This window comes from Meleagris gallopavo, chromosome 4 (assembly GCF_000146605.3).
Source record: "Meleagris gallopavo isolate NT-WF06-2002-E0010 breed Aviagen turkey brand Nicholas breeding stock chromosome 4, Turkey_5.1, whole genome shotgun sequence".
Lineage (NCBI taxonomy): Eukaryota > Metazoa > Chordata > Aves > Galliformes > Phasianidae > Meleagris > Meleagris gallopavo.
Window position 1 is genome coordinate 23,636,663 of NC_015014.2, and position 25,979 is coordinate 23,662,641.

The following is a 25,979-nucleotide window of genomic DNA, read 5'->3' on the forward strand; positions in this document are numbered from 1 at the left end:
CAGACTTGGGATCCTTGTGATTAATTCAAATACAGTGACATAATTATGAGAGCATGACAGAGAGAGCTGTCACAGACTCCCTAAAAGGAAGCAGTGTCTGGTTCACACTGAACTAACAGTTCTGTTCCATAAGCTGAAGGGAAGAGCATTCACACGTAGTTTTTGGTCCTCTATTCAGTGGTGAATTTCAAACACCACTTCATGGACTAGTGAATTATTGTAACCCCTCTTTTTTAATGTCATAACAATATATATACGTATAACAAATCCTCAGGGACTGGTGCTGGGAACAGTGCTATTTAACATATTAGTAAGCAGCATAGACAGTGGGATCGAATGCACCCTCAGCAAGTTTGCAGATGACACCAAGATGCACCAAGATACAGTTGACACGTCAGAGTTATGGGATGCTATCCAGAGGGACCTGGACAGGCTTAAGAAGTGGGCCTATGGCAGCTTCATGAAGTTCAGCACAGCCACGTGCAAGGTCCTGCACCTGGATTGGGGCCATCCTAAACACAAATACAGGCTGGGTAGAGAATTGGGCAGAGAAGGATTTGAGGGTGTCAGTTGATGGAAGACTCAACATGAGCCAGTAATGTGCTCTTACATCCCAGAAGGCCAATCGTATCCTGAGTTACATCAAGAGAAATGTGACCAACCAGTCAAGGGATTACATCCCTCTATTCAGATCTTGTGAGATCCAGCTGGAGTACTGCACCCAGTTTTGGAGTCCCCGACACAAGAAGGACATCAAGCTATTGGGGAGGAGAGCCACGAAGATGATCAGAGGGTTGGAGCACCTACACTCCAAGGACAGGCTGAGAGAGCTGGAGTTCTTCAGCGTGTAGAAGAGAAGACTTCAGGGGGATCTTATAGAAGCCTTCCAGTACTTGAAGAGGGCCCACAAGAAAGCTTTGGAGGGGCTTTTTAGAAGGGCATGTAGCAACAGGATGAGGAGAAATTGATGTAAACTTGAAGAGAGTAGATTTACACCAGATATAAGGAAGAAATTATTTACTGTGAGGGTGGTGAGACATTGGAACAGGTTGCCCAGAGTTGTTGTGGTTGCCCCCTCCCTGGAAGCATTCAAGGCCAGGCTGGATAGGACTTTGAGCAACCTGATATAGTGGGAGGTGTCTTTGCCTATAGCAGGGGGTAAAGCCACATACCAAAGGGAAAAGATAACTTGATAATTAAGATCATATTCGGGAAAAGTATGTTCGCACCCAGAGATCTCTGTGTTGCTGTACCATGATTATCCACAGTCACCCCACAACCCAAATGACAAAAGTGTTGGCTACAAAGCAGGTGTGTAGCTGTGAGTGAAGAGTATGGCTTTGGACAGCTAGAGAAGTTAAATCTTTGAGAAACACATAATGGCTAGATCAGTGCTATTATCTGGTCTCAGTTAAATAGTCCTCAATTAAATAGCCTCTAGTCCATTAATCTAAGGCTTCATCCACTTCTTCATTGTGATCTTAATATCAGCTAGTCTGCTGCGTGAATTTAAAGGCTGGTGCAAGAGTCATCTTGCTAACACCAGCAAACCATATGGCTTTATGAGTTTAAGATGCTAAGGCAGAGATTGAAGACTGATTAAAAAACCTGTATAGTAAAATTATAACAGGACAAGTGGTTGAACTGAGAGTCAGGCTGCAGTTCATGACACAAAGAGGTTGAAACACTTTTAGGAAAGGTTCTCCCTCTTGGAGGGACAGTGTCTGTTTTGATGTTTCTCACTGGCTGTTTCATTAGATATGACCTGGGATAACAGGCACCAGGATTCAAGGCAGAGCAGTCCTAACCAAAAGTCTTTTTCTGTGGGGGAAGTTGTGTTATCATATTATGCATGGACAGAAGGTTGAGGAAAAATCTGGTTTTGTGTGTTCAATGGAGTGAGAGTTTTTCTAAAAGAACAAAAGATTCTAAACAGAGTGAATCTACACTGAAGCTAAATTTACAGCACAGCAATGCAGTAAGCTTCTCCAAAATACAGGAAGCCTTATAATGTTTCTGTGATATTTGGAGCTATGCAGTAGCATGAAAGGAAACTTCCACAAACTTCAAACAAACTTTTATTCCAGGTGCTGAGTTGTTAAGAGCACAGCTTTCTGTTTTGTTTTGCCTAACAAAAAGGCTGCTTATTAAGTTTGCTTGACCTTTATTTCCTGAGGGAAACCAATGTATTTCTGTCTTGTTCTTGCCTAGTAACATTGCTGTGGAGGACAGCAGCAATTATAGAACTGGGTGCTGCATTGATGGACTGCTGTTTCCAAATCAGAGCATTCATGCACAAATCCATGGATGGTGAAGCAGTCACAACCTGTGTCTCAAAATATGACCTCTTCATTAAAAAGTTTCTTAGATTAATTTTTGCAAAAGAAATAATGTGCAGTATTTTAAATTTTTTTTGGCAGCATAACCTCAGGATCAATTTTTTAATTAAAAAGATGTATGGTGTCTTGCTGATGATACTGTTCAGGGTATGCTTAACTTGAGAAAACTGTCAAAGCACTAGAACTGACCTGATGAATAGTTTCCTTTCTCATTAACCAGGGAAGTCACTATTTAGGAAATCCTAAATTTAAATCTGCTAAAAAGGCACGGTTTATGTAGTAATTTCCAAAATATATTGAGTGGTGAAAGATATTCATTTCCTGTGTTTGCTGAAGATCCTTTATGCTGGACATTCCTTAGGCATAGACATAAATCATACCTTAACAGAAATGCTCATGCAGATACCCTTGCCTCTTTGAAGCCAATCACCTGTATCTAAGGTTTTATCCTTATGCATGCTGACGTATCTTCCAGATGCTATTTATCCCTGTTTTTCAACACATACCTCCAAGTTTGTTAATCCCTTTCTTTACTATCACTGCTGTTACTTCCCTCCACTGCTGACAACCTTGAGGAGAAGCAGGGAGTAGGGCAGCATTACCACTTGTCAATGCAGTTATAACCAATACAGACTTAGTATTCAAAAGGTGCTGATGATGGCTGTTGAAATATCCATGGTCATCAGTTTCCAGAGTACACAGTACTGTTTTAATATCACTGGCATGAAATCCCACTGCACCGCAAGTAAATGGTTTTGCTGTTTCTGAATTTGCTGGCCACACATTTGAAGTCATTGTTCCCATTTTTCAGTCTTTTCTTGCATTTAGTTGGACATTCTTGTTACATTTAAAAGTTCATAATAAAATATTCTTCCTTCTCCTTTTCTACTGCTGCCAAGTCTCGTTTCTTGGCTTATATTTCAGGAAGAATGTCTGCAACATCCCATAATATTTTGTATTCTTATTTTCTACACCTTTTTCAGCCTCCTTGTGGTAGTACATTTCTCCTGGTTTTAGTCTCTCTTTCTTGCTCAGTGCTCATAGCACCAAGCTGACAGCTTTGCACAACGTACTTTATATTCCTCTTCCACCGGTTTACTGTTTTGTGGTTTTTTTTCCAATAATTTCAGTGTCTCTTGTCATTGTCTGTCTTACTACTGACTCTCAGCAGCAGCAGTATATTTCTCAATTAGTTTTGAAGCCTGATCCAAAATCCATTCAGTCCTCAATCTTTTACTTAATTTGTTATATGTTTACGTTCCTGTTCCCAGCAATACATCCTCCACTGCTCCAATATCATGAGTCTCTTACTGCGGTAATTATGATTACAGCATAGCATATGGATTGGAATCTTGTTCTCTTGTGCACTGTATTTACATTTTAGAGATAGTCTCTCAAGCTAGATAGGTAAGGCAAAGAGGGAGAGAGCAGGCAGCATTCATTATGAGGATGAAGTAATATGAAAAGAGGGTGATTCACCCGAAGTCGTACAAGAGCTGTATAATGGAACCAGAAAAATGTTGTGGCAATACCTAAGCTGCAGTCAGGACCTAAACCACACAACTACAACTTAATCTCTTTTAAAGCTTTGCATTAATTCTTGCCTCTTGCTTTCAACCATCCCCATAAAGTGTTTTGCAACATTCTCTGGGAAAGAGCTATAAAGACAAATTGATATAGTATTTAGATGACACGTAAACTACTCTTCTTTTGATCTTTCCAAGCTGAAATTGCATTGTTTTGGTTTCATCTTTATTTTTTATACCTCAGACAGGGAGCAGATTCATTGCTTTTGTAAGGAGGAGGCATTAGCAATCTTGAGAGTTTCATTGCTTGCTTCTTAGATAAACAGAGGCATCAGTGTTGTGATATCATTTTACCAAATGTCCCACACCACCTGAATTCCTTTCATGGTACACTGAAGAACTGCAATATTTAACACAGAAGCCATCCTCCGATTTCCTGTATTCAGTGCAGGTGACATAAAAATGCACATTTTAAAGACAGGATTGCCAGAATTGATCTTCCCAGGAAAATATAAAAAACGCCTTTAAAACCATTCTGAAGCTGAAAGATAAACAGGAACAGCTGCTAAATGTCCTTCAAGGCAGGCCAAGATTCATTTCAATTACCCTACACAGAGCACCTCAGGTGCAGCACAGCATTTTCAAGTTTTATGTCTATCAAATATAAACCTAACACAAAGTGTTATTTCCTCCCACTTGTTACTGCCTCGGCATACCTGACGGGGGTTTTTTCTGAATCTTTTTCTTCTTTTCTTTTTTTATTTTCTCTCTCTCTCTCTCTTTTTTTCTCTTTTTTTTTAACTGATACCCAATGCAGTGCATGTCTACCTCTGCTCTCACTGGCCAAGTTAAATTAATATTGGCCTACATACATATATATGTGTGTGTATATATACTACTTTATACTACTCTCTTGGGTGTTGTTTTTTTTTACATTTGTTATTTGTTCTGTGGCTGACCTCCCTCTGAGTCAAATTTCTATGCTGTCTCCTCTTCAGTGACTTAGAAACCTTGTTTAATAACTTCAGTGTCTTGTCTAGCCTTCAAAATAATGTTTTAATTTTAAAAAACAGCAATGAATAGTCAATATATGCCTGCACTTTCATCAGTGCATTGGTTTATTTCAAGACAGCCACAGAGATTTCCACCAAAAGATCCCAAAGGAAATAATGTACAAATAAAGTATTGACAGAAAGGTGAATAATGTATTTTTTAATAATTGGCATTACCCACCTAATTTTAACATTCTCATGTTTATAACTTTTAATATGTTTATGAGCATTGTGAGGTAGGTGACATGGGCTTAGGTGGATGAAGATTTGAGGATTTCAGTGTTTTCTTTACGAAGTATGTTCAAAAAACAAAAGGTCGTGTCAACATGGCATAACAAGGCTGCTCTGGGCTGTAATGAGTTATTCTGGCACAGATGCAGGGCATTTCTTTGGGTCTCCATTTCCAACCCATCGGAAGAACTGTGCTCACGCTTAATTCCATCAACCATACGTGTTTCCATTTGGCAAGAGTGATATCCAGTACAGCTGCCTCTGTAACCCTGTGCCGCCAATCTGCACAACGTGCCTGCCCATCTGGCATGCTGCCATGCACCAGAAGCAGCAACATGGCACTCCTTGCCCTGGAAGGACAGGCTGCTGGGAGCTGTTAAGCTCCCAAGTAACTCACAGCTGTACCCAACTGCACAGTGGGGTCTCTGGATCTGCAGGGCAAGCTCAGGATCTTCCCCACCTCTGCCAGTTTCAAGCCTTCCTTACTTCCTCCCACTAGCATACTTAGGTTTGTCCAGCAGTCTGCTACAAAGCGTCAAACAATTACCAGGTCCAGCTGGATGTCAGGGCTACCAGCTGACAGACTACAAGGGCCAGTACCCAAATGGCCCATAAGGTGTAGCTTCCTAAATTGCTTTGCAGCTCAAGCCCTCATGCTAAAACCCCTGCTTTTTCCATTCACAGCATGAGTAGCACAGTCAGTCTCAGGAGCTGAATTCCCACTTGCTACCTTCGGCAATTGCTTTCAGTTACACTCAAGCACTAAGTTATCCCATTGTGCAGTGCTTAGCATCTGCATGTTCAGATTACTCAAATTTCATTACAAGCTTATGACCACACAGCCAGGACCACACAGATGTAGTGCAGGCAAGCACAGTGAAAGAGGCCAAACTCCTGTCCGTTTTCACTGTTGCTTTAAGTGAATGAAACTATTCATTTATTTTTTCCTGTGATTTCAGTAAGTCAGCAGCTACAGCCAGCTAGCTGGTGGGCAGGAGAGGGAGGGTACAAAATGTAAGGTTAAAAAGTATAGATGCACATTGTTCTCTTCAGGCCTCACAGAAAACATAAATATTCATAATCATATTATATTTTTTGATACCTTTTGTTAGGGATCTGATTACTGTTATTTTAATGGGGAGCATGTCAACTTCCTGATGAATTCCTTACTGCATGTAAGTCATTCATTGGAAAGATATTTCATCATCTGTTCTGTTATGCCTTAGCCTAGGTCACAAATTTGCTTCATCTCACTCCAAAATGCTTCAAATACAGATAAAATCATATGTAATACATGGACCTGAATTCTCACCTCAATGAATGGAAATGTTTCATGACACATCTTTACATGCACCTACATAAAGAAGGACAAGCCTTTTCTATCTCAGCTTGTATGTGGTTTTCTTTTAAACAGGGTGGGAAGGGGCTGGGGAATTTTTGTTTCCAGTTTGCTCCCCTGAAGTTCAGGGTCCTGACGCTGCTTTTTCCTCCAGATCACAAATTCCACCAGGCTACAATCACTACAGCCCAGGCTGCCTCCAATCTTAACCTCGCTAATGCTCTCCTCTGCATTGGTGAGCACGAGATCCAGTAGGACTTCAGCTTGGGTCGATCTGTCTAATACTTGGAGCAGGAAGTTATCCTCAACAGAGTCCAGGAATGTACTGGATAAATAACATCAAATAACTCTTGATAAGCAAGCCAACCTGGGGCCAACTGTTGCAAGCCCTTGCATGGACAGAGGGCCAAGGCTTGCAACTGGTTTGATTGCTCTGCAAGGAGGAGAAAATCCCCCAGAGACAGCCCTGGGTTTTGACATCCCTCAGGAGGAACGTGGAAGTCCCAGAGGGCTGGCCAGCAGAGCTGGAGTGTGGAGAAAGCCTGTAGGACTTCCTCCTGCAGCCTAAGAATGATAGAGTCATAGAATCATTAAGGTTGGAAAAGACCTGAGATCATCAAGTCCTACTATCAGAGAGAAACATGAACTTTTATTGAATAAATCTCCTTGCTGTACATGCCTGAGGCTACGTGCCATGGCCAGAGCGACCTGATGGGGCCCATGGGAAGATGTGGCCAACGCCCTGTGATTGGTGTGAAACACCAATGCCAAGCACACGAGATGCAAATAATGGAGTGGGTATTGGAACTGGGAAAAGCCCAGAAACTTGTGAAACTAGTGCTGGCACTGAAGCACGTGCTGCAGGTGAGGACGGCTCATTGTGATGACCCAACAATGGACTGTGGCATCGCTGTGGGATAGGCAGTGATGTCCCCAAGTGAAGGTCGAATAAAGGTGACGCCCGACAGCTTGGCCAAGCTGTAGTTTGAGACATCTCCAAGCAACAGATTGTGACTCCATAGCCCACAGATGCTTTAACGTGGTGTAGCGGCTCAGCTCAGCAGTTCGTGCCTGGCCTCCGACCGAGCGTGTGTGCGAGGAGTGGAGTGTGGACAGGGCGAGCTTTGGTGCTGGAACGTGCTCTGGGTGCTGCTAGTGCAGCTCTCAGCAGCCGTCTCAGAGCCACTTTTTCTTTACCCCGACCCTGCTGGGAGCAGGCAGACGGGACATCCCAGAGAGGCACGTGCAGCAGCATAGGTAGGTGGCACGGGGACTGATGTCGGGGGAGGTGCATTTTGAGGGGCTCTTCCCAGGCCGATATGTGACTAATGTCTCTTGTCCTCTTGCAGTGTGACACCTGCTACTGTAGTGTCAGTGCTGGGGAGCGTGTTGCCATCTTCTGCTCCCCCTAGCCCACCACAACTGGTGGAAGCATGGAGGCAGCATTAGACACCCGCTGCCCCGTGTGCCTGGAGAACTGGGACAGCGCAGCATATACCATGCCATGCTGCCACCAGTTCTGCTTCCCCTGCATCCAGCGGTGGACAAGCACCAGGCCCCAGTGTCCGCTTTGCAAACAGGGTGTACGATCCATCATCCACACTGTGCGAGCGGACAACGACTATGAGGAGCTGGTCCTCAGACCAGCTGCAGTGGCATCCACTGCCAGACGGAGCCCTGCAGGCCCCCGAGCAGCCCAGCCATGGCCTGCAGTGCCCACGCATCCTGTGGGTGGCCTTTCCCCTGCCACCTGGGCTTCCCTCTTCAGGGAGTTTCCAGCTCTGATGCGGCCCCTGCGCTCCTGGCTGCGACGGAAGCTGCGCCACATCCTGGGCACTGAGGAGTCACAGGCAAATACAGTGGCATACAGTGTCATCTGGGCCCTGCTCCTTGTCGGCTTGGCAGAAGAGATCCTGATAGAAATGCTGGAACCCGACCTGCAGGGCCACACAGTGACCTTTGTAAGGCACTTCATTGCCTTCACTGTGCAGAGGTGCGCCAGGGAGGCTCATCGCTTGCTGGGGCTCAACATCGCCCCTGCTGCTGGGGCACAGGAGGCCATTGCATCAGAGACCAGAGCTGCCCCAGGAGAGGAGGCTCCTGTCCCTAGCCCAGCATCCTCCAGCAGCCCTGCCAGCTCCAGCAGGGACGAAATGCTGGGCAGGACAGGAGAAGAGCTCAATGGGCGTCCCAGCCTCCCACATTCCAACCTTGTGAATGTCACCATGGAGCAGGCAGTGCCCCATGAGGAGCCAGAAGAGCTTGTTGCAGGGCCCTCTGGCACCAGCCCACCTGAGGGGACCCGGCGAGCCCCGAAGAGGAAGGCCAGCAGCTCCCAGCTGTCAGCATCACCGAAGAAGAGGCCACCCCGCCGGCAGGATTAGAGCAGTGGTGGAGCTGAAGAGACGGGCTGGGCAGCAATTGGAACATACACCTGCCCCAATGGACTCTTGCCATCAGTGTCCAATTCCACCATGGAAATAAAGTAGAACAAAAGGCTGAAAAAAAAAAAGTGTTAGTATCGCTAACAGCAAAGCATACCAGTTGTTGCTTCCCCATCCCTGACATTTCTTCCCTTTTTCCTACTGCCATGCTACTGCTGAACCCCAGGGTTCCCCACTTTCCTTCTCTGAAAGTGCAAATTTCTGCACCTGAGGAGAGGCATCCCCAGAGCACACTACAGCTGGGTTAGCCAGCTGCAGCAGAGCTAGGAGTCCTGCTGGACACCAGGCTGAACCAGCAAGGAGCCCAGGTCGCCTTGATGAATAATGTCCTGGGCCGCATGAGGCCAGCTGCTGCCAGCAGGTGAAGGGTGGTTATCCTGCCCTTCTGCTCAGCTCTGAGGAGGCCACAGCTGGAGCTCTGGACCCAGAACTGGGCTCCCCAGCACAAGGGAGACCAGGTGCTGTTCATTTTGCATGTCCGTAGCTCTGGGAGTGCAAACTGTCCGTGTCCCACCTTGATGGGCTTGATGGGTTTGATGGACTTAATGGACTTGGTGGGATGTGGTATAATTGGAGGGCTGGAGGGCTCGGTATGGGGAGCAGGGCTTGTCCCCCGCCTTGGGGAGGAGCCCATCTTCCACCCATGTGTGACGTATTCTCCAGCATCTGCATCACAGGCTGCACACAGCTTTCACATTATTGTATGGGGTGTTTTTAAATTAAACTGCGACACTTCCCCTGTGACATGTGTCATCCATTCCTGACTGCTGAGCGTTTCAGGACCGTGCTGTGGTCAGGGCATTCCCAGACCCTAGGTAGGATGAGGATTTGTGGGTCAGTTTCTGGGAGTCATGCAGGGCTGGAGATGTTTCCTCAGCCCCTCCAGGTACCAAAATCCCTAAGTTCCATGGTACTGTGACTCTCATCTTGTGCCTTATCACCTTGCACCATGCCCTGTTCCAGCTTTGCATAGATTCTGTTCCATCCCTACTGGGTGCTAGGAACCACTTCCGAGAGCTGAGTTCATCAGAGACCAGTGCAGAGTTCTCCTCTCCTCCTCCACTGAGAAGGTACAACGCCAGCACCAAGACAGCTTGCTAGCACTCAGCTGGGTAGCCACTTCGCGGAAATGGAACTGGGGTTCTGGTGGACATAGAGATGGCAGCACTGTGCTTAAGGCCATCTCCAGGTTGCTAGCTCAGAGTGGGTTTTGTACAGTCTCCACCGTAGCAAAGGCCATGCCTGGCCCAGCAAGCCTCTGCTTTGCAGCACGTCCTTGGCTTCAGGAGACAGATTCTGAATTTCTGCCTCCCTTGCTCTCCCTTAAGACATTGCAGATCATAGAATAATGGAATCATAGAATGGCCTGGGTTGAAAAGGCCCTCAAAGATCATCTAGTTTCAACTACCCTGCCATGGGCAGGACCACCAACCACTAGACCAGGCGGCCCAGAGCCACATCCAGCCTGGCCTTGAATGCCTCGAGGGATGGGGCGTCCACAACCTCTCTGGACAGCCTGTTCCAGTGTTTCACCACCCTCTGAGTGTAAAAACTCCTCCTAATATCTAATCCAAACCTCCTGTCTTCATTTAAAACCATTTCCCCTTGTTCTATCACTATCCACCCATGTAAACAATCATTACCCCTCCTGTTTATATGCTCCCTTCACTGTGAACTTTTTATACTTTATTGGTTTTAGACTGCTGAAAAATGTTCTGTTTGGGGGATTTCTGGTAGTGTTTTTTGTTATTGTTTTCTATTTCTCTGATTTGCAAAGTCAAATTGCTTTATTTATCTACTTATTTAAAATCAGAATGTTATAAATGTTGTCAGCATGCCACATAAGTCATCTAATAACCACCTTGGTAGTTTAGTTGTTCAGCATAGACAGTGATGTCACTTATTTCCATTGTACCTCTGACATGGCACACAACCTAGCTCTCCCATATACTTCGTAAAATGTAGTCATGCTAAGTGGAGTGTTGTGAAGAGTTCTTTGCTTGCTGCCCCTCAGCACACAAATAAGTTTTTGTCTTGTGAAGGACTTGCAGCTCCCATCATTTTTGTGGGAGTTCTGGTTGCTCTAACCTGAAGCATCACACATATCCTCCAGATGACCCCATTTATTTCTGTGTTAAATGTACTAATTACAAAAAGAAGCGACGTGCTCTTCTTTCTCTTTCTGCATGATCTTGATCATAAGTTAATTGATTTTGCTTATTTTTCCTTATAAATTGGAGAACACCTTAACAATGGAGCTTTATGTTCACTGTTCAATATGAAAGATGGGTATTTTGATATTTTTTTCTTCCAATTGATGACTTGTTTGAACTCTCATGCCCCTCTTTTGAAATTTTGGTCCGGTATGTTTTAAACAGCTGACTTAATAATATCCTGCTGTTTTTTCAGGAGGATCATTGATATATTAAATGTTTTATATTTTTATTTTGAACATACTCTGCTTTTGTAAGGTGAGGTGCCAGGTACCAAAGAACCTTATTATCTAATCCCAGCATTGGGCATGCAGGTAAGGCCACCACTATGAGTACAGGAAGAGTCGGTACAGAATGATGCGTAGTTTTCACATATCCCATGAATTAAAATGCCATGTTTTGCTCCATGTGTCTTCAGGAATCATTCTTTAATTTGCTTTCTGTCTCTCTTCCAGGTGTGGATGTGTGGAGGTGGCATGTTCGATGTTCCATGCTCTAGAGTTGGGCATATCTACAGGAAGTATGTCCCTTATAAAGTTCCTTCTGGCACCAGCCTAGCACGCGTGAGTAATTGGGTTTTGCTGTTTTTCATTTTCATTTATAATCGCTTTCTTCATTTCCTATGAACTAGTTTCCACACCTAACAGTAAGCCATTAAAATGTGAAACGAATGTTGCTTTATTTTCTGAAATGAGATGTGCAATTGCTGCAGTTATTCTGCCTTGCAGAGATAAAATTGCAAAGAGCAAAATGAAAGCTTAAAATTGTAGGGTTGGACATTTCAGTGCAGAAGTGTGTTTCATAGCAATTCAAAAGAACCTAAGAATAACCTAAGGCTTATGCTTCTTGAATAGCACAGTGTTGTCAGTCATAGCAGGACCAATTTGAAAGCATATTTTCTTATCTGTCAGCAGAACAGGCAGAATCTTGCATAAGGAATATTTTCTGGGGAAAAGAACTGAGCAAGAATGATTTGAGCAACTGTCTAATTATTGTATAAAACCTGGTTAGGGATGCCGCCAACTTGGAGTCATGTGAGTGAGAAATTAGAAGACCTCTAGATATTTCTCAGACTACCATCCATATCCACGGGGAACTTTTTGCTCAAGAGAAGATGTTCTGTATCTTTCTGGAGATGTTCACAGGATGTCAAAAGATGGGAGACAAAGGGCACAGATGTAGCTTCCAGGCAGATAGTAGTATTTATTCATGCTTAAGTTTAATCTTTTCTATTTTAGAGGATTTTTTTTTAAATAAAATGGCGTTAATATTAAAGTCTGTATATTGCCGTAGGATAATATTTTATGAATCCTTTTTTTTCTTAATAATGAAAATGTGGTAAGAATATCTTTTAAAGGGGAGATACTCTTAGTTTTGGCGGCATGGAACAAGTCTGGCTGTGATAACTCTGGAGACAGGAATGAAGCCTTCTGTACTCCCTGCCTGACAGCTGCCTAGAGAGAAAAAATTGCCTGAAAAGAATGCCCATGTAAATAGCAAGGCACAGTAACGAGATTAGTGGTTGTGTAGTGTTAGTGACAAGGGGATTGATTAAGTTGAGAGATTCAGATCTTCCCCTAAGCTAACTACGTGTATTCTCAAAGTGTCCTTATTCAGATTTCTACACTGGTTGATATAAATTGCTTTGTTATTGTGTCCCCTGGTGAAACCACACTTAACTTGATATTAGAAATCCAAGTTTCATTCTTTCTTTTCCCCTACTACAGAACAAAGTATTTCACAGGAGAATATGCTGCTGCATTACCTGAAGGAATCAAATTCAGTCATTTCTGTTTGTACTTACTAGCATCTCATACAGTTCAACAGTACCTTTCATGGTGGCACTGTGAATACTTGCAGCCAGTGGGTAGCCACAGCCTGCAGTCTCCCTTTTTTTCTATTCATATGTATATGTGTGTATGTATACGCATGTAATATATTTATATTTTTATACCATACATTTATTTTCACATGATTCTAATTAAACATTTGTGAAATATTGGCACCCTAGAATACCAGATATAAAATTAAATACCTGCTCATACTCTGCCCTGTCTTGTGAGAAAAGATGTAGTAGCATGTTGATAAGATGGACCTTATCCATCCCATTCAAGAAATAGTTCCATCTGTGTTAGAATCTGAAACATGATGATGCTTAGGTAAATTTCTGGCATATGTTAAAATTTGAAAGAAAAATTGAATTTTCAGGTTCTTAATTTTTTCTGGTACAGTATTCTAAATCAAAATATAACTGTTAAGATGCATTTTGTCAAGGTTCTGTACATTTTAGTGTTTGGGGCTATCTTAATAACTAGCCAAGGAACAAAGGACCCTGAACCATAATGTTGTGTTTAAGCCTAAATATATTCTCCTTCTGTCATCCAATCCAGAAAAGCAAAAGCAAATACATACTCATCTTTCATATGTCAGTCCCTTTGAAACAGGCCATTTGTGGTTTTGAATAAACTGCTCCAAACAGAGCTGTTAGCCAAAATAATGCTGTGGCAAATTGCCTAGATTTTTCAGCAATCTTTACCTTATTCTCCGAATATCATGATGTTCTCCAAAGAATGTAGTTTGCTTGTAAAAATATTTTATCTGAAACTTCCCTCCAGTTCAATAATATAATGGATAGCATACCAAAAGAATACCCAGAAGTATTATCTCTGCAATATTTTCAGTACTTAATTGTTTCCATAAAACATTTTGCTAAATCCTTTTCCATCTTCTGCTGTGTAAAGGAGGATACTGGAGGTGCAGTTCACAAGGGAATAAGCCGTAGGAAGCCCAACTGAGATTGTGTAAATGATTGCAGTAGCCCCTTCACTTGTCAAGAGAGAGCTTTCTGTTCTGCAGATACTGCTTTAAAGAAGCATGGATGTCCTCATCCCGTCCCTCAACACCAGCACAAGTGACAGGGACGAGTTAGAAAGATGGAGCTTCTAGACAAACTCTTGCATAACTCAGATCATACCATGGATCTCTTTTCAAGCTGTTTCAGCCTATGTTAGCCCATTTTACCTTCCCTTCTCTTAGAATTTCACCTGTTTACATCTTTTAGTAGCAAGTTTCAACATGCAGTTTCAGCTAGCTATGTAATATCTGACCAGTTTAGGTATATTTTTAAAGAGTTATGATCTGTGATGAGAATAACTTGATTTATAAAATGAAAGACTTGTCAAAAACTGTTTTCTGCCTTCCCCATCAGTAAATAGCCATTAGCGTACCACACACAATAGCAGGTGTCATTACATCAATTTTCTATGTCCTTATTATTGTATTTCTTTCCTTCTTTTCTGTCATTCTAGACCTGACAGGCCTACACATACCTTGTGTGTTGAAAAAAATCCACCTATGTCTGTACAGAATATGCCGTACAGAAGTAAAGCAAACTGTAAACATGCATGGTAGATTTATAAAACAGGCCGTTACAGAATCACAGAATGGCCTGGGTTGGAAGGCACCTGAAAGATCACGAATCTCCAACCTCCCCCCCAACACAGGCGTGGCCACCAACCTACACATTTAATACTAGACCAATACTAGTCACAAGCAAACGCAGATAACAAAGCTTTTTCTGGAGATGTCTCAGGATGTCACTGCTTGCCAGGGGCCCAATTTACAGGTAATTGCACATAAAATGAGATTAATGGGCATGCAGATGACAGCAGTGATTCCTCATTGTAGTGTGGAAGTACCACATAATTATTCATTCATTTGTTCAGTCACCCTCTGCACAACACTGCAGCGACTAATAGCTACTTTTATTTGTTTGTTTTAGGTAAAGTATAGCAAACTAGGTCTCAAATCTTAAAACCCCACACAAGTCATTGTCCTGTTAAGGACTTCTGAATTGTTTGACTGGACTGCTTTAGTTGCTTTATGATATTCTTCACTGTTGCTATTTTTTGTTAAGAGTTACAGTTAAGACTTTTTTTTTTTTTTTTTACTGAGTTATCTATGAAGTTAGACCTTAAAATTGAATTAGCAATTTCTTTTAAATGTATCCCAGAAAATTATTTTATTTTGCTTCTTGTTGGGGTGGGGGGATTTTTCTATTCATGATTCTGCCAGAGCTATAAGAAAATCATCAATAAGCAGTCACTTTCAATAGGATATACAGAGATGAACTCAGAATTTCAAAATATATCCACAGAATTTTTTTTCATTTACAGGTATCTTACACAGCACTTTAGCCTTAACTCAGAACATTAGAGCATTAGGCCTTCCTGAAGGGAAGGGCAGTCCCACTGAAGTTCACATTTGGATGCTAACCCAACAGCATGGTGAATCCTAATCTTAACCTGAATTCCTCCCTGCACTCCAGGACGTGGGATCCCAGAGCACAGTGATCCTCTGACCCAGCAGACACAAGCCCGATGACATTTGCCTCATTACACAGTGTCGCTGAATTGGGACTTACAAGAGTTTGTTTCAGGAGTTCAGCTGCTAAAGGTGGGTTCAGATTCCCACCTGAACCATTCTTTCAGCCTTTTTCTGTGGCTTTGAAAAGATAATTCCTTTAAATAAAGAAATGTAGCTAGACCATCTGGTGCTGTGACTACGTTTGCATTTTTTAGCAGAGCTTGCTTTAATATTATGATCACTTATTTTAATTATTTTTTTTCCAGCTGCAGATAATGTTTGGGCATTTTCTTAAAGCAGCTCTTCAACATTTTCTTTTGTTTCCAGACAAGTTAAAGAACAGAGGAGAAACAGGTAAAGAGAGCTCGTAGGGCTGCGTTTTCATATGACTGGAGTGCAAACCAATAGATGTGGCATGCTGCTCAGGGACAGTGCTGGTACTTTCATAGTCACCTCCTTAGTGCTTAGCACACTTTCTAGTGTTTGTTCAACAGCCTGGCACTGGAAGCCAGGTTAGGTAGCTGAAGAAATGTGTCTGGAAACAAACTACTGAACTCTCTTCTAGGATTATCAGCAAAGGTGGGCTGTAGGCTACCAAGTATGAGTCCGCAAAGTGGGCATCACAGTAGCAAACAGATGTTACACCATCGTTCTGCTTCCTGCAGAGGACCAGGCATCAGTAAATAAAGTTTGTATTTATACCTTTCTGAAACAGTTATCTCTGGAGTGGCCAAGAGGATGATGTGCTGTACTCTATCTCTCCCCACAGCTGCCTTACAAACAGGCTGAAGAGACGTGCAGGCAGAGCTTGAGACAGGGAGCATCCTGGCAATGCACCATGTGTGCATACAGAGCTTGCTGCCTACCGAACCCCACAGTCCAGCCTCAAGTGAGCAGAGATGTGTCCTTTAGTGACAGCTGGCTTTTTCCAGCCAGCTCTTCCCTTTTTCAAAGTGTAGATTTAACTTTTTTTTTTGTGGTGGTGGAGATACAAACATTGCTAAAAAGAATGAAATTCTGGCTGTTTTCAGGTAACATCTCTAGAATTTCAGTTTTAGGTATTTACAGTATACAGGCTGAAAACAATCTATTGCTTCTCTGCCAGCTGTGCTGTGCTAACTCCCACCAGAGTTATTTATATACACCACCAGCTTTCTCACCTAGTTAGTGCACTGTCTTCCATCAAGAAGCTTTTCTTTTACACCTGCAGGCATCTCTTTATTTGCTTGCTTTTTTACACAAATGCAAACCATTACTGGAATGAAAGCTAATTAAGTTTTAAACATGATTATGTACAAAGGACCAAAACAAGATGTCGGAGAGGAGAAAAGACTGCCAAACAGTAGCACTGCCTAATGCCAAAGGAAAAAAAAAGGGAGTTAGGCAAGAAGAGGAACAGGAAAAAAGCCCCCATTTGACCATAATCGACATGGGCAGATATTGAGATCTGCACGTCACAAAGCTGTATTTGGTGTCCAGGAAATGCTTTATTTTGCATCCACTGTATAAATGTACAGAAAAGAGTAATGATTGTCACTGAAGGAGGAGCATTTGCATGACATTCAGGTTTAGGGTACTGTTTTTCTCCTTGTGAGTGCTGTCAGGATTTGTATTCTGCTGCCTCTGTCATATTAATCCATACTTGTTGAATGGGTTCCTCCAGTCATGCTTTTTCTCCTTTTTCGCAGTAATTTATTGTTACATTATATTACCCATTTGCCAGAAGAGCATAAAGTATAGTTCTCTTGGCTGGCTGGATCCCAGTGTGCTTTTTAAATACTTCTTATGTAAAACAAACTGTACATTACGTTATTGCTAGCCAAATGAAGTGCAGCTGCTACCAGACATAAAAAAGATACCCGTCCTGAAGCAGCAACAACACTGTACTTCACAAAATAAACAATAAAGAGCATTTAAAATAGGAAGATGAAGTGAGTAGAAAGAAAATAACCACTTATGAATGTTATTAGGAATAAATAGATTAATATGTTAGTTGTGGTAGAGATTGTAGCATTATTTTTAGCAAATAAACAGTTGCATCCCCTCTTAGATTTCATAGTTGAAGTCTCTAGGAATGCTACAGTGACTCATGTTTGACTGATGTAATTGAAAGTAATTTTTGATGCCCTTGCTGATGAGAGAAAAGAGTGTTGTGACACATGAAACAACACCAGATGTGCGTGTGTCTGCTGGAGACATACAGCTTCCTGGAAAATGGCCGGGTTAAATGTAGGACAACAGGAATCCATTGCAGGATGCACCTGTTCCCATGGTAGTTGAATATTGACGAAAACAAAGTCTGGGGTTTGGGATTAGGGTTGGTTTCATTCCAAGAGTGAGATAGTCACAAAATCAGAAGAAAACAGTTATGTAGGTGAAGTGAAATAAATAAGAGAACTGTAGCGCTGCTTTAGTGCCACTGGATAACAAAAACATACTTAGGAACATCTGGAGAAACTGAAAACAGAAATTGCATTTTAATGATAGCTTAACTGCTGCATCAGGAACATGAATTGGAAAAGATGTAACTGTTGGGATGGAGTTTTGCAGGTTTGCAGTGTGCAGTAGTATGTCTCCAGGTAACATTTTTGTTATGAAGTATGGAATTACCTCTCTCTTCTCAGGGACCAATCTAGTTTAACCTTGCTCAGAGAAAGTATATATGAATCTGTCCTTTGCTATGTCTCTCCCCGAGTCCAGTTTTCCAACCTGCTAACCAGTGCCCACCTTCTCACTGAATTTCAGTAATAACATGTCTCTTGAAAAAGGCGGACAATCTTGCATCCTTAAAAAGAAGGGGCTGTCATTTTATCAAAGAGATGTATGTTTCCCACTCCCTGTGGAATGTGAACAGGACAAAACAGTCCATGAAATATTTCTTTCTCTTTTCTCCAATCAAGTAGTTTCAACTCTTTATTGAAGTCTAGAGATCAGTGACATTATAACTTACCGTCTTGTTGTAGAACACTGCTGAAAGAAAATCTAACACAAAGTTCCAGTTTTAAATGTGTGAGTTATATAAAAAATCAAGGAAAACTTGTCCAAATATAAGCCCAATAGTAAAGGATTTATCAAAGAACAGTGCTGTAGCAGCGCCTCAAAATGTAATCACTTCAAAAATGCATGCATGGACAACTGATGGCAGTGATGAATGAGTCTTTCTGAGGCTGATATGACCCTTGCATGCATTGCTCAGCTTCTAGGTGGCACTGTCACAACCTTACACATAGAGGTATGCATCTTCTCAAGTATCTTTGGGCTTTCTTTTTTATCATGGAGAAACTTTCCACTGACTATGATGAGAGAGAACAAGTTATCACTGATCTGTTATGGATAGGTCCTGAGAACTCCTCAAATGACCATCTACAATTCCAGTGACTTCCTTATATTGTGTATCTAATTCATGTAACTATTTAGCATTGAACCGGTCCGCATTTAATTACTCCTATTATTTTGTTTCTTTTTATTTTTTTCCTCTTCAATTTAAACTCCAGCTTAACCAGACTGAGCATCTGTAGCCTTGCAATGAGTAGTAGTTTGTGAAGCTACAGCAGTTTTTCAGCTGTAGAAACATATTTCATTTATCCTCTCAGAATGCATTTAGGTGAGGTGTTCAGATTGAGGTAAAAGAATCCAAGCACATGTGATCTACCTCATCATGAGAGATCCCCAAACTGATTATTCTTATTGATAAAAATATTTGAAAAGGCATTTTAGAATCTGGCATTTAAAAGATTTGTTTTCTGTATAAGATTATGCAAAGATTAGCAGAGTTAGAAATTGAGAGATTCAAGCCAACGTTTGTTTATTTTCTTTGTAGATTAACTTTATTGTGAGACTGGAGTGCTGTAAGGCATCCACAAAATGCCACCTGATCTCGTAGGCTCTTTAGTCTCATGCATTATGAAGTTGTTATAGTCAAGTGGCTTGGCACCTGCTTTAATTCACATTCTGTCAAGATCTGGTAGCTGTTCTCTCTCTCATTTATGGAGTTTAATATGGGCACATGCTCCAGAATTATCTAGCCTCATTTCAAGGCTCAGGCAAGGAGGACATGACAAAGTCCTCCTTCCTCCACAATGTCTGTCACAGATAGTGGGAAAATCAGTTCTCGAGGAGACTTATAAAGGACTTGAAATCACTTCCTTGCAAGTATGTCACTTGACAAGTAAGCCTTAAAGTAAGATGACTTCTCTCACATTTCAGTTGTGAGCCTCTTCCTTTCTGTTGGTAAGGTCAGTAGGAAACTAGAATCTCATTGAAATGTGTGTGGAGAAGTTATGTTCCTAGGAGGTTTTTCTCATAGAGCAACTTCTCACAATATTAGACAGCCACAGAACTGCAATATTCAACTCAGCAGAGCTCATTCATCCCCAAGGACATGACAAGTTATTATACTGTAAGTAGAAATGTGAATGATGTTTGCCTTTGATTGTGCAAGGCTACTCTGGGCTAGCTTGCAGAATTGGATCTACCTGACTTCATTCAATCTAAATATGGGGGTTAACTGTTATTTGAAGATTCTGTTACTGGTCTGTACGTGTTTATGTTAAAGTGAAATGTTGTGATTACTGAGCTTCTGTAGTGAAAATAAAGATAAGAATCTCTTGTTAACTGAAGACAACAAAGCTCTTTAAAATGTTTGGATACAGAATGCTTTCTTCTTATAACAACCAACTTCAGAAAGAGCTTTCCACTACTTCAGGGGGGAGGGCTGCTTACAATCATGTTCCTAAATAGTCCAGAGGTTTAGAGCTAACAAATAAGGAGTTTATATTTTTAAAAGGATACTTACTGAAATTCAAAGGGCTGCCTCATACAGGTTCAGCTAATGATAGTAATGTATAAACATGCTAAGAACATATAGTTTCATTATAGAATCTGCCAAGGTGTGGAAAATTTTTATCATAGAAGAGAAGCATAGGTTTTGGAAGAACTAAGGAACAAAGTTTTAAATAGATTTAGATCCTGTCAGTCTCACTTCAGTGCTTGTAAAATTATGGAGAAGATTACTCTGGGAGTTACTGAAAAGCACAATACAATCATTAATCAGCCAACATGGGTTCATGAAGAGAAAGTCCTGTTTATGAACTTTTTTTCCTTTTATGACAAGGTTACCCACCAAATTGACCAGAAGAAGCAGTTGATAGAACATTTTTGAATTTCAGCAAACCTTTTGGCACTGTTTCTCCTTCTGTATAAAATGTCCAGCGTGCAGCTAGACAAATAAAGATTGCAGTGGGTGAACAATTGGCTGATGGGTCAGGCTCACAGGATTGTTTATAGTAGATGGAGTTACATCAGGCTGGTGGCTAGTCACTGGTGTGGATCTGCAGAGTTGCTCAGCTTTCAGTTTTAGGGCCAATTTTCTTTAACATTTTCGTCAGTGAGCTGGCTGCAAGACTCAAAGGTGTACATGAAAGCATACAAAGTACACTTGTGAATAACGCTGTAGGGGAACTTTTGGATCATGACCTGAACCTCTGATTGACCACCTGAGGCAAGCACTGACTCAGCTGTGGGAGCACAGGTGAAGGCAATTCACCTGTGTGATTGGAAGGGGTGGAGCCTGGCTCTACCTCTCCTAGACCCCCCCATTTAAGGGGTGACTGCCACTGATGAAGGGTCTTTCTGAGATCACTCTTTGTGGAATTTATTGCAAGCCTACAACACCAGTGAGTACTTTCCATTTATCTTTGATTATCTTTCCAACATGATAATCTTACTAAGCCTAACTTTTCTGTATTCTTATCATCTAGTACTTTATAATGTCTGTTATAAAGTATATGTACTGATCTTAAAAACACTAAAATAGAAGAAGCTATTTGTTGAATCCTTCAAGGGTAGAGAGGTCTTAGAGAGAGATCTTTACATATTAGAGCAAGTGCTGAATTCTGCACCTGGGATGGAGCAGTCCTGTATATATGTACAGACTAGGTGACAGAAGGCGGGAGTTCAGCCTCCACAGAAAGGAATCTAGGGGTTCTGGTTAAAGACAAGTTGAATTTGAGTCAGTGTTGTGCCCTGGAAGCCAGAAGAGCCAGCTGCACCCTGGGGTGCAACAGACCCAACACTGCCAGCTAGATAAGAGAAAGGATTGTCCTACTCTGCTTTGTACTGGTGTAGCCTCACCTCCAGCACTTTGTGCAGGTTTTGGAACCGCAGTGTGAGAAGAACATAAAACTATTAGCATCCAAAGGACAGCTACAAAGATGGTGAAGGGTCTGGAGGGCAAGGCATATGAGGAGCTGCTGAGATCTCTTGGTTTGTTCAGCCTAGAGAAAAGGAGATGGATGGGAGGCCTCATGGCAGCCTATGACTTCTTTACAAGGGGCGCGGAGGAGTAGTAGTGAGCTCTGCTCTCTTGTGACAGCATCAGGGCCTGAGTGAATGGCATGGAGCTGCATAAGGGAAATGTTGGGCTGAGGATTATGGAAAGGTTCTGCACCATGGGTCAGTGGGCATGGTACTGAGCTGCTAGAGTTCAAGGGCCATTTGGATATCACTTTCGGTTTTGGATATGAATTTTAGGTAGTAGGAACCCCTGTTGGTTCCTTCTAACGCAGGATATTCTATGATATATGGATAAAGAGCTTACCTGATACTTGGGGAATGGTGTGCAGAACTGTATTTTCTTCAAGTTTGATAAGTTCCCACCATCACAGGAAGGGAAGAAAGAAAGAGAGGAAGGAACGATTACATCAATTAAGGGTTTGTTGGAAAACAAAGAGATTTTAATGGGTGAATGGGAATTTTGAGCAAATAAGCAAGTATAATAATATGCAGCATGTATGTTGGACTCCTTTCTCATTCAGTTACAATCATCTAGGGAAGAATGCAGTTCTTTTAGATTAGCTAAATAGCAGGAGAAAATTCCAGCAGTCTTCTATAAAACCAATGGGCTATGTCTCCACTGAAGTTACTTTGAATTTTTCTTTCCTAAGAAATGTTTTTACTGTACTTTTACTGTATGTTTTTAATATGGAAATGACACTATTAGATAAAGAGATAACCAAAAGTTGTATGATATTTTCTAGAACAGTCTTGAACTTCATTAGCATTATAGTAAATGAAGTGTGCAGCACATACAAGTGGAAAACGTGCTAGAAGGATCACACTTGTTTTCCAGATTTAAGCTTATGAGTTTAATATACTTAAGCATATTTTGGTCTCATCTACAGAGTCTCATCACATAGTACTTGGTAGTCTACTACTTGGCTGAAACCACATAACATATTAATCTACCAAAAGCATGAGATTGTCATTTATGTGTTGTTCTTAAGTTTATTCTGGCTTTCTTCATCCGACCCAGTTCCTGTATTCTTGAATTCAAATATCTTGTAAAGTAAAGAAATGTAGGTTTTTATTCAATTACAACAAAAGGTAATCTTATGTGAGGTATGAGTCATTTCTGTGTAGGGATAGAAGTGATGTGATTTCTTAACCTTCTTTAATTGTGCTGGCTTTACCCCTGCAGGTTTTAATGTATTTTCTTCACAGAGACAAAACACTAGAAACTTATCTTGCAATTTCAGCTAAAAGTTCATTCTGTATCTTGCTGTCTTTGTATTCAGATAAGTCTTATTAGCTCAGAGATTTCTAGTTTGTGCAGATTAATAAAATTCAAGAAAGGATCTTTCAAACGAATCTCAAGAGCAAATCAGAGTAAGAATCAGGCTAACTTATATGCAGAGGACGTTCTGAGAAGAAGCTTTACCTTATGTTGCTGATAATCAGATGCATATTGTCCTCCAGCTTATTACAGAGCAAATCTCAGCATTTTGCAGTTAGTGTTCTATAAAAAGAATATTACAAAACTTTATGGTCTTGTTTTTACAAACAAAGCAATAAGAATACTTCAACATGTCAATGTCATCCTGCAAGACGTTGCTTTATTAGTGAGATAAGAGGTTATTGGGCTACTGTGGAAATGCAGAATAGACTAAATCTGTACTCCACTTCAACATCTGCATATAAATTCATGTAGAAAAATAACATACAGAAATAGAGAAAATTCCCACACTTATCCCACAGCTATTTAGACTCCATGATGCTAAACAAAATAAAATTTACTTCTTTCAGTCTTATCTGTCTGGGAGTTTTTCTTACAAGTCTTTTCTGTTTTATAATTTCAGCAAGCTAATTTAATTACTTTGACCAAATTCTTACACAAGAAAATTGGTAGTTTTCTTTCCACTAAAGTGCCAACAAAAATAAATTTTGTGGGACATAAGCCAGAACTGGGATTCATTAAAAAATGGCCCTTGATTATGTCTACAAGATGAGTGCAGAAAGACACATGATGCCTGTCCCTCAAGTTGCTTTGTCTCAGCTCCATTCCAGGTTTATGGGCTATGCTTTTGCAGATCTACTGGTACAGTAGTACAACAAAGCTTCCGGTCCAAAGCTAGTGCAAAACCAAAAAGGAGATGGAGCACAATAAGGTTGTGACTGCTTGTCCGCATGCATATGCATGTAATTCATACCCAAAATGTGGGCATGAATTGTGAGATGTAATTTTGGGAAAAAGAGCAGGGCAACTAGACCTCCATTCTAGGGGAATTTTCTAAAATCTCCCTAAACAGAATTGAGGAGGCATCAGGGGCAGCTTGGTGAAGAGAAGTTAGCCAAGACTGGAGAAATGCGAAAACTAGGCAAAGAAGCCATATGATGGCTGAGGTTTAGATGCCTTTCAGATGTGAAGTGAGATACAGAAGAAATAGTTTGAACTATTAATTCATTAGTATGTTCCAAGCTAACAGGAAAAGGCACAAATACAAATCTGAGCAGCTGAAAGAAAATCTCTGCTTAACATCCAGCATTAATCAAAGCCCGTCTGAAAATGCATAAAGAATAGGAAGTGAAATAAGGTGTTCAATAGAGAAAAGACTTTATTTTACCAAGTCAACAGGAAAACAGGATATTTAATATCCTATAGTGGCTACTCTACACTTTAATGAAGCATATGTTTATTGGTATTTTTCTATATGTTAAGAATGAACAACTAGACTTGTTAAGCTTACAAGTTATATGGGCTATTAATTTTTGTTTAATTATCCCCATCAGGGATATAATTTCAGTCAATGCATGAAAAAAATGGTATTTGTGTTTTTTTGGTGCTGCACAGAACCTGAAGCGTGTGGCAGAGACATGGATGGATGAGTTTGCAGAGTACATCTACCAGCGACGGCCCGAGTACAGACATCTCTCGACTGGTGACATCTCTGCCCAGAAGGAACTTCGCAAGCACCTGAAATGTAAAGATTTCAAGTGGTTCATGGCTGCAGTGGCTTGGGATGTCCCAAAATATTACCCACCTGTGGAGCCTCCACCTGCTGCCTGGGGGGAGGTGAGGAATACAAACTAGAAGAAATTTAAATAGGCCTAACATTTTACATCACAGGAAATTAAAAGTATGAAATTATATTTGGCACCTTTGATAAGTTGTGTTATTAAGGAGTACATCCCGGAATTAGCATTAAAAGAAGAAACTGTCATGTCTTAGGACTGTTGCTGTCCATTTTATAATTTATTACGATTTAGTGTGTACAGGCCACAAGATACATGTCCATTGAGAACAAGAACATGGAAAAGAATATGTAGCTCTCGTTATTGCATATCACAAGTTGATTTTAGACTCTTATTAGCAAAAAGAAGGTCTGAAGTCAATACCGTATTGTTGCAAATCGGCTTTTATGCCTCCTCCTAGTCTTACAGTTCACCAGGATTCTTTTCAGGTGCAGTTATGTTTGGTCTGTTTTGTTCATATTTGCAAATGTGAAAAGTGGAGCCTTGCTACGTTTCTCTTAAAAAGACTAATTTTGCTGAACTTGTGGTCTGCATTTTGTAGGTTCCACATGCTGGTAGCAGACAAATGGAATGCATCTTTTGGGGAAAAGGGAAGGGAAAGGAGAGGAAAGGGAAGCTAGCATCTGAGCATCCCTTGAGCAGTGAGCAAAAAGCCTGATGGAACTCTCCAACCATACTCAAAGAAGATCTGCCTACAGACTTCTCTGAAGAGCAGAGACATGGCAAACCCTGTTTTGACAGTTTGTTTTGTATAGGTAAAATGAAAACACAGAGTGTGCAGGGGCAGGAAATGACTTCCATAGCTCTACTGAAAGTCTCAGTGGCCTTTTACTCCTAGAAGCTGCTGCTGATACATTGCATCTTGAAGGTGATGCACATACTACTTTTTCCTGTTGATCTGTTAAGATTTATAAGAAGGACTTTGCTCCTGTGTTTTGCTGCTATTTAAACAATGTAAGAATGTCTGTGCTGAATTCTGGACCTTTCTCATTTTACTGGAGATGCTCAGTAGAAGCAAGGCTTGATCAGAGTTGTGTCATTTCATCTGTGTCCACTTTCATGGTCTTCCACATGCATACGTGTGCATTCTTCAAGGACTGTGATCATGACATCTATAACTTCTATAGACAGCCAAACAGTTCTTAACTCAGTGAGAGGGTC

The 25,979-nt window shown here is 41.4% G+C and overlaps 2 protein-coding genes across 2 annotated transcripts in view; both read left to right on the forward strand.

Moving 5' to 3' along the window:
* Positions 1-25,979, forward strand: part of LOC100548643 (polypeptide N-acetylgalactosaminyltransferase-like 6) — a 53,870-nt gene that overhangs the window by 6,858 nt on the left and 21,033 nt on the right. The window contains exons 4-5 of the mRNA XM_031553265.1: positions 11,600-11,707; positions 24,637-24,858. Coding sequence (XP_031409125.1) covers positions 11,600-11,707; positions 24,637-24,858 — 330 coding nt within the window. The remainder of the gene's footprint in view (positions 1-11,599; positions 11,708-24,636; positions 24,859-25,979) is intronic.
* On the forward strand, positions 7,092-8,987 carry LOC109367246. Its single transcript, XM_019614644.1, has 2 exons — positions 7,092-7,744; positions 7,837-8,987. The coding sequence occupies exon 2, from the start codon at positions 7,921-7,923 to the stop codon at positions 8,869-8,871; it is 951 nt and encodes a 316-aa protein (XP_019470189.1). The 5' UTR covers positions 7,092-7,744; positions 7,837-7,920; the 3' UTR covers positions 8,872-8,987.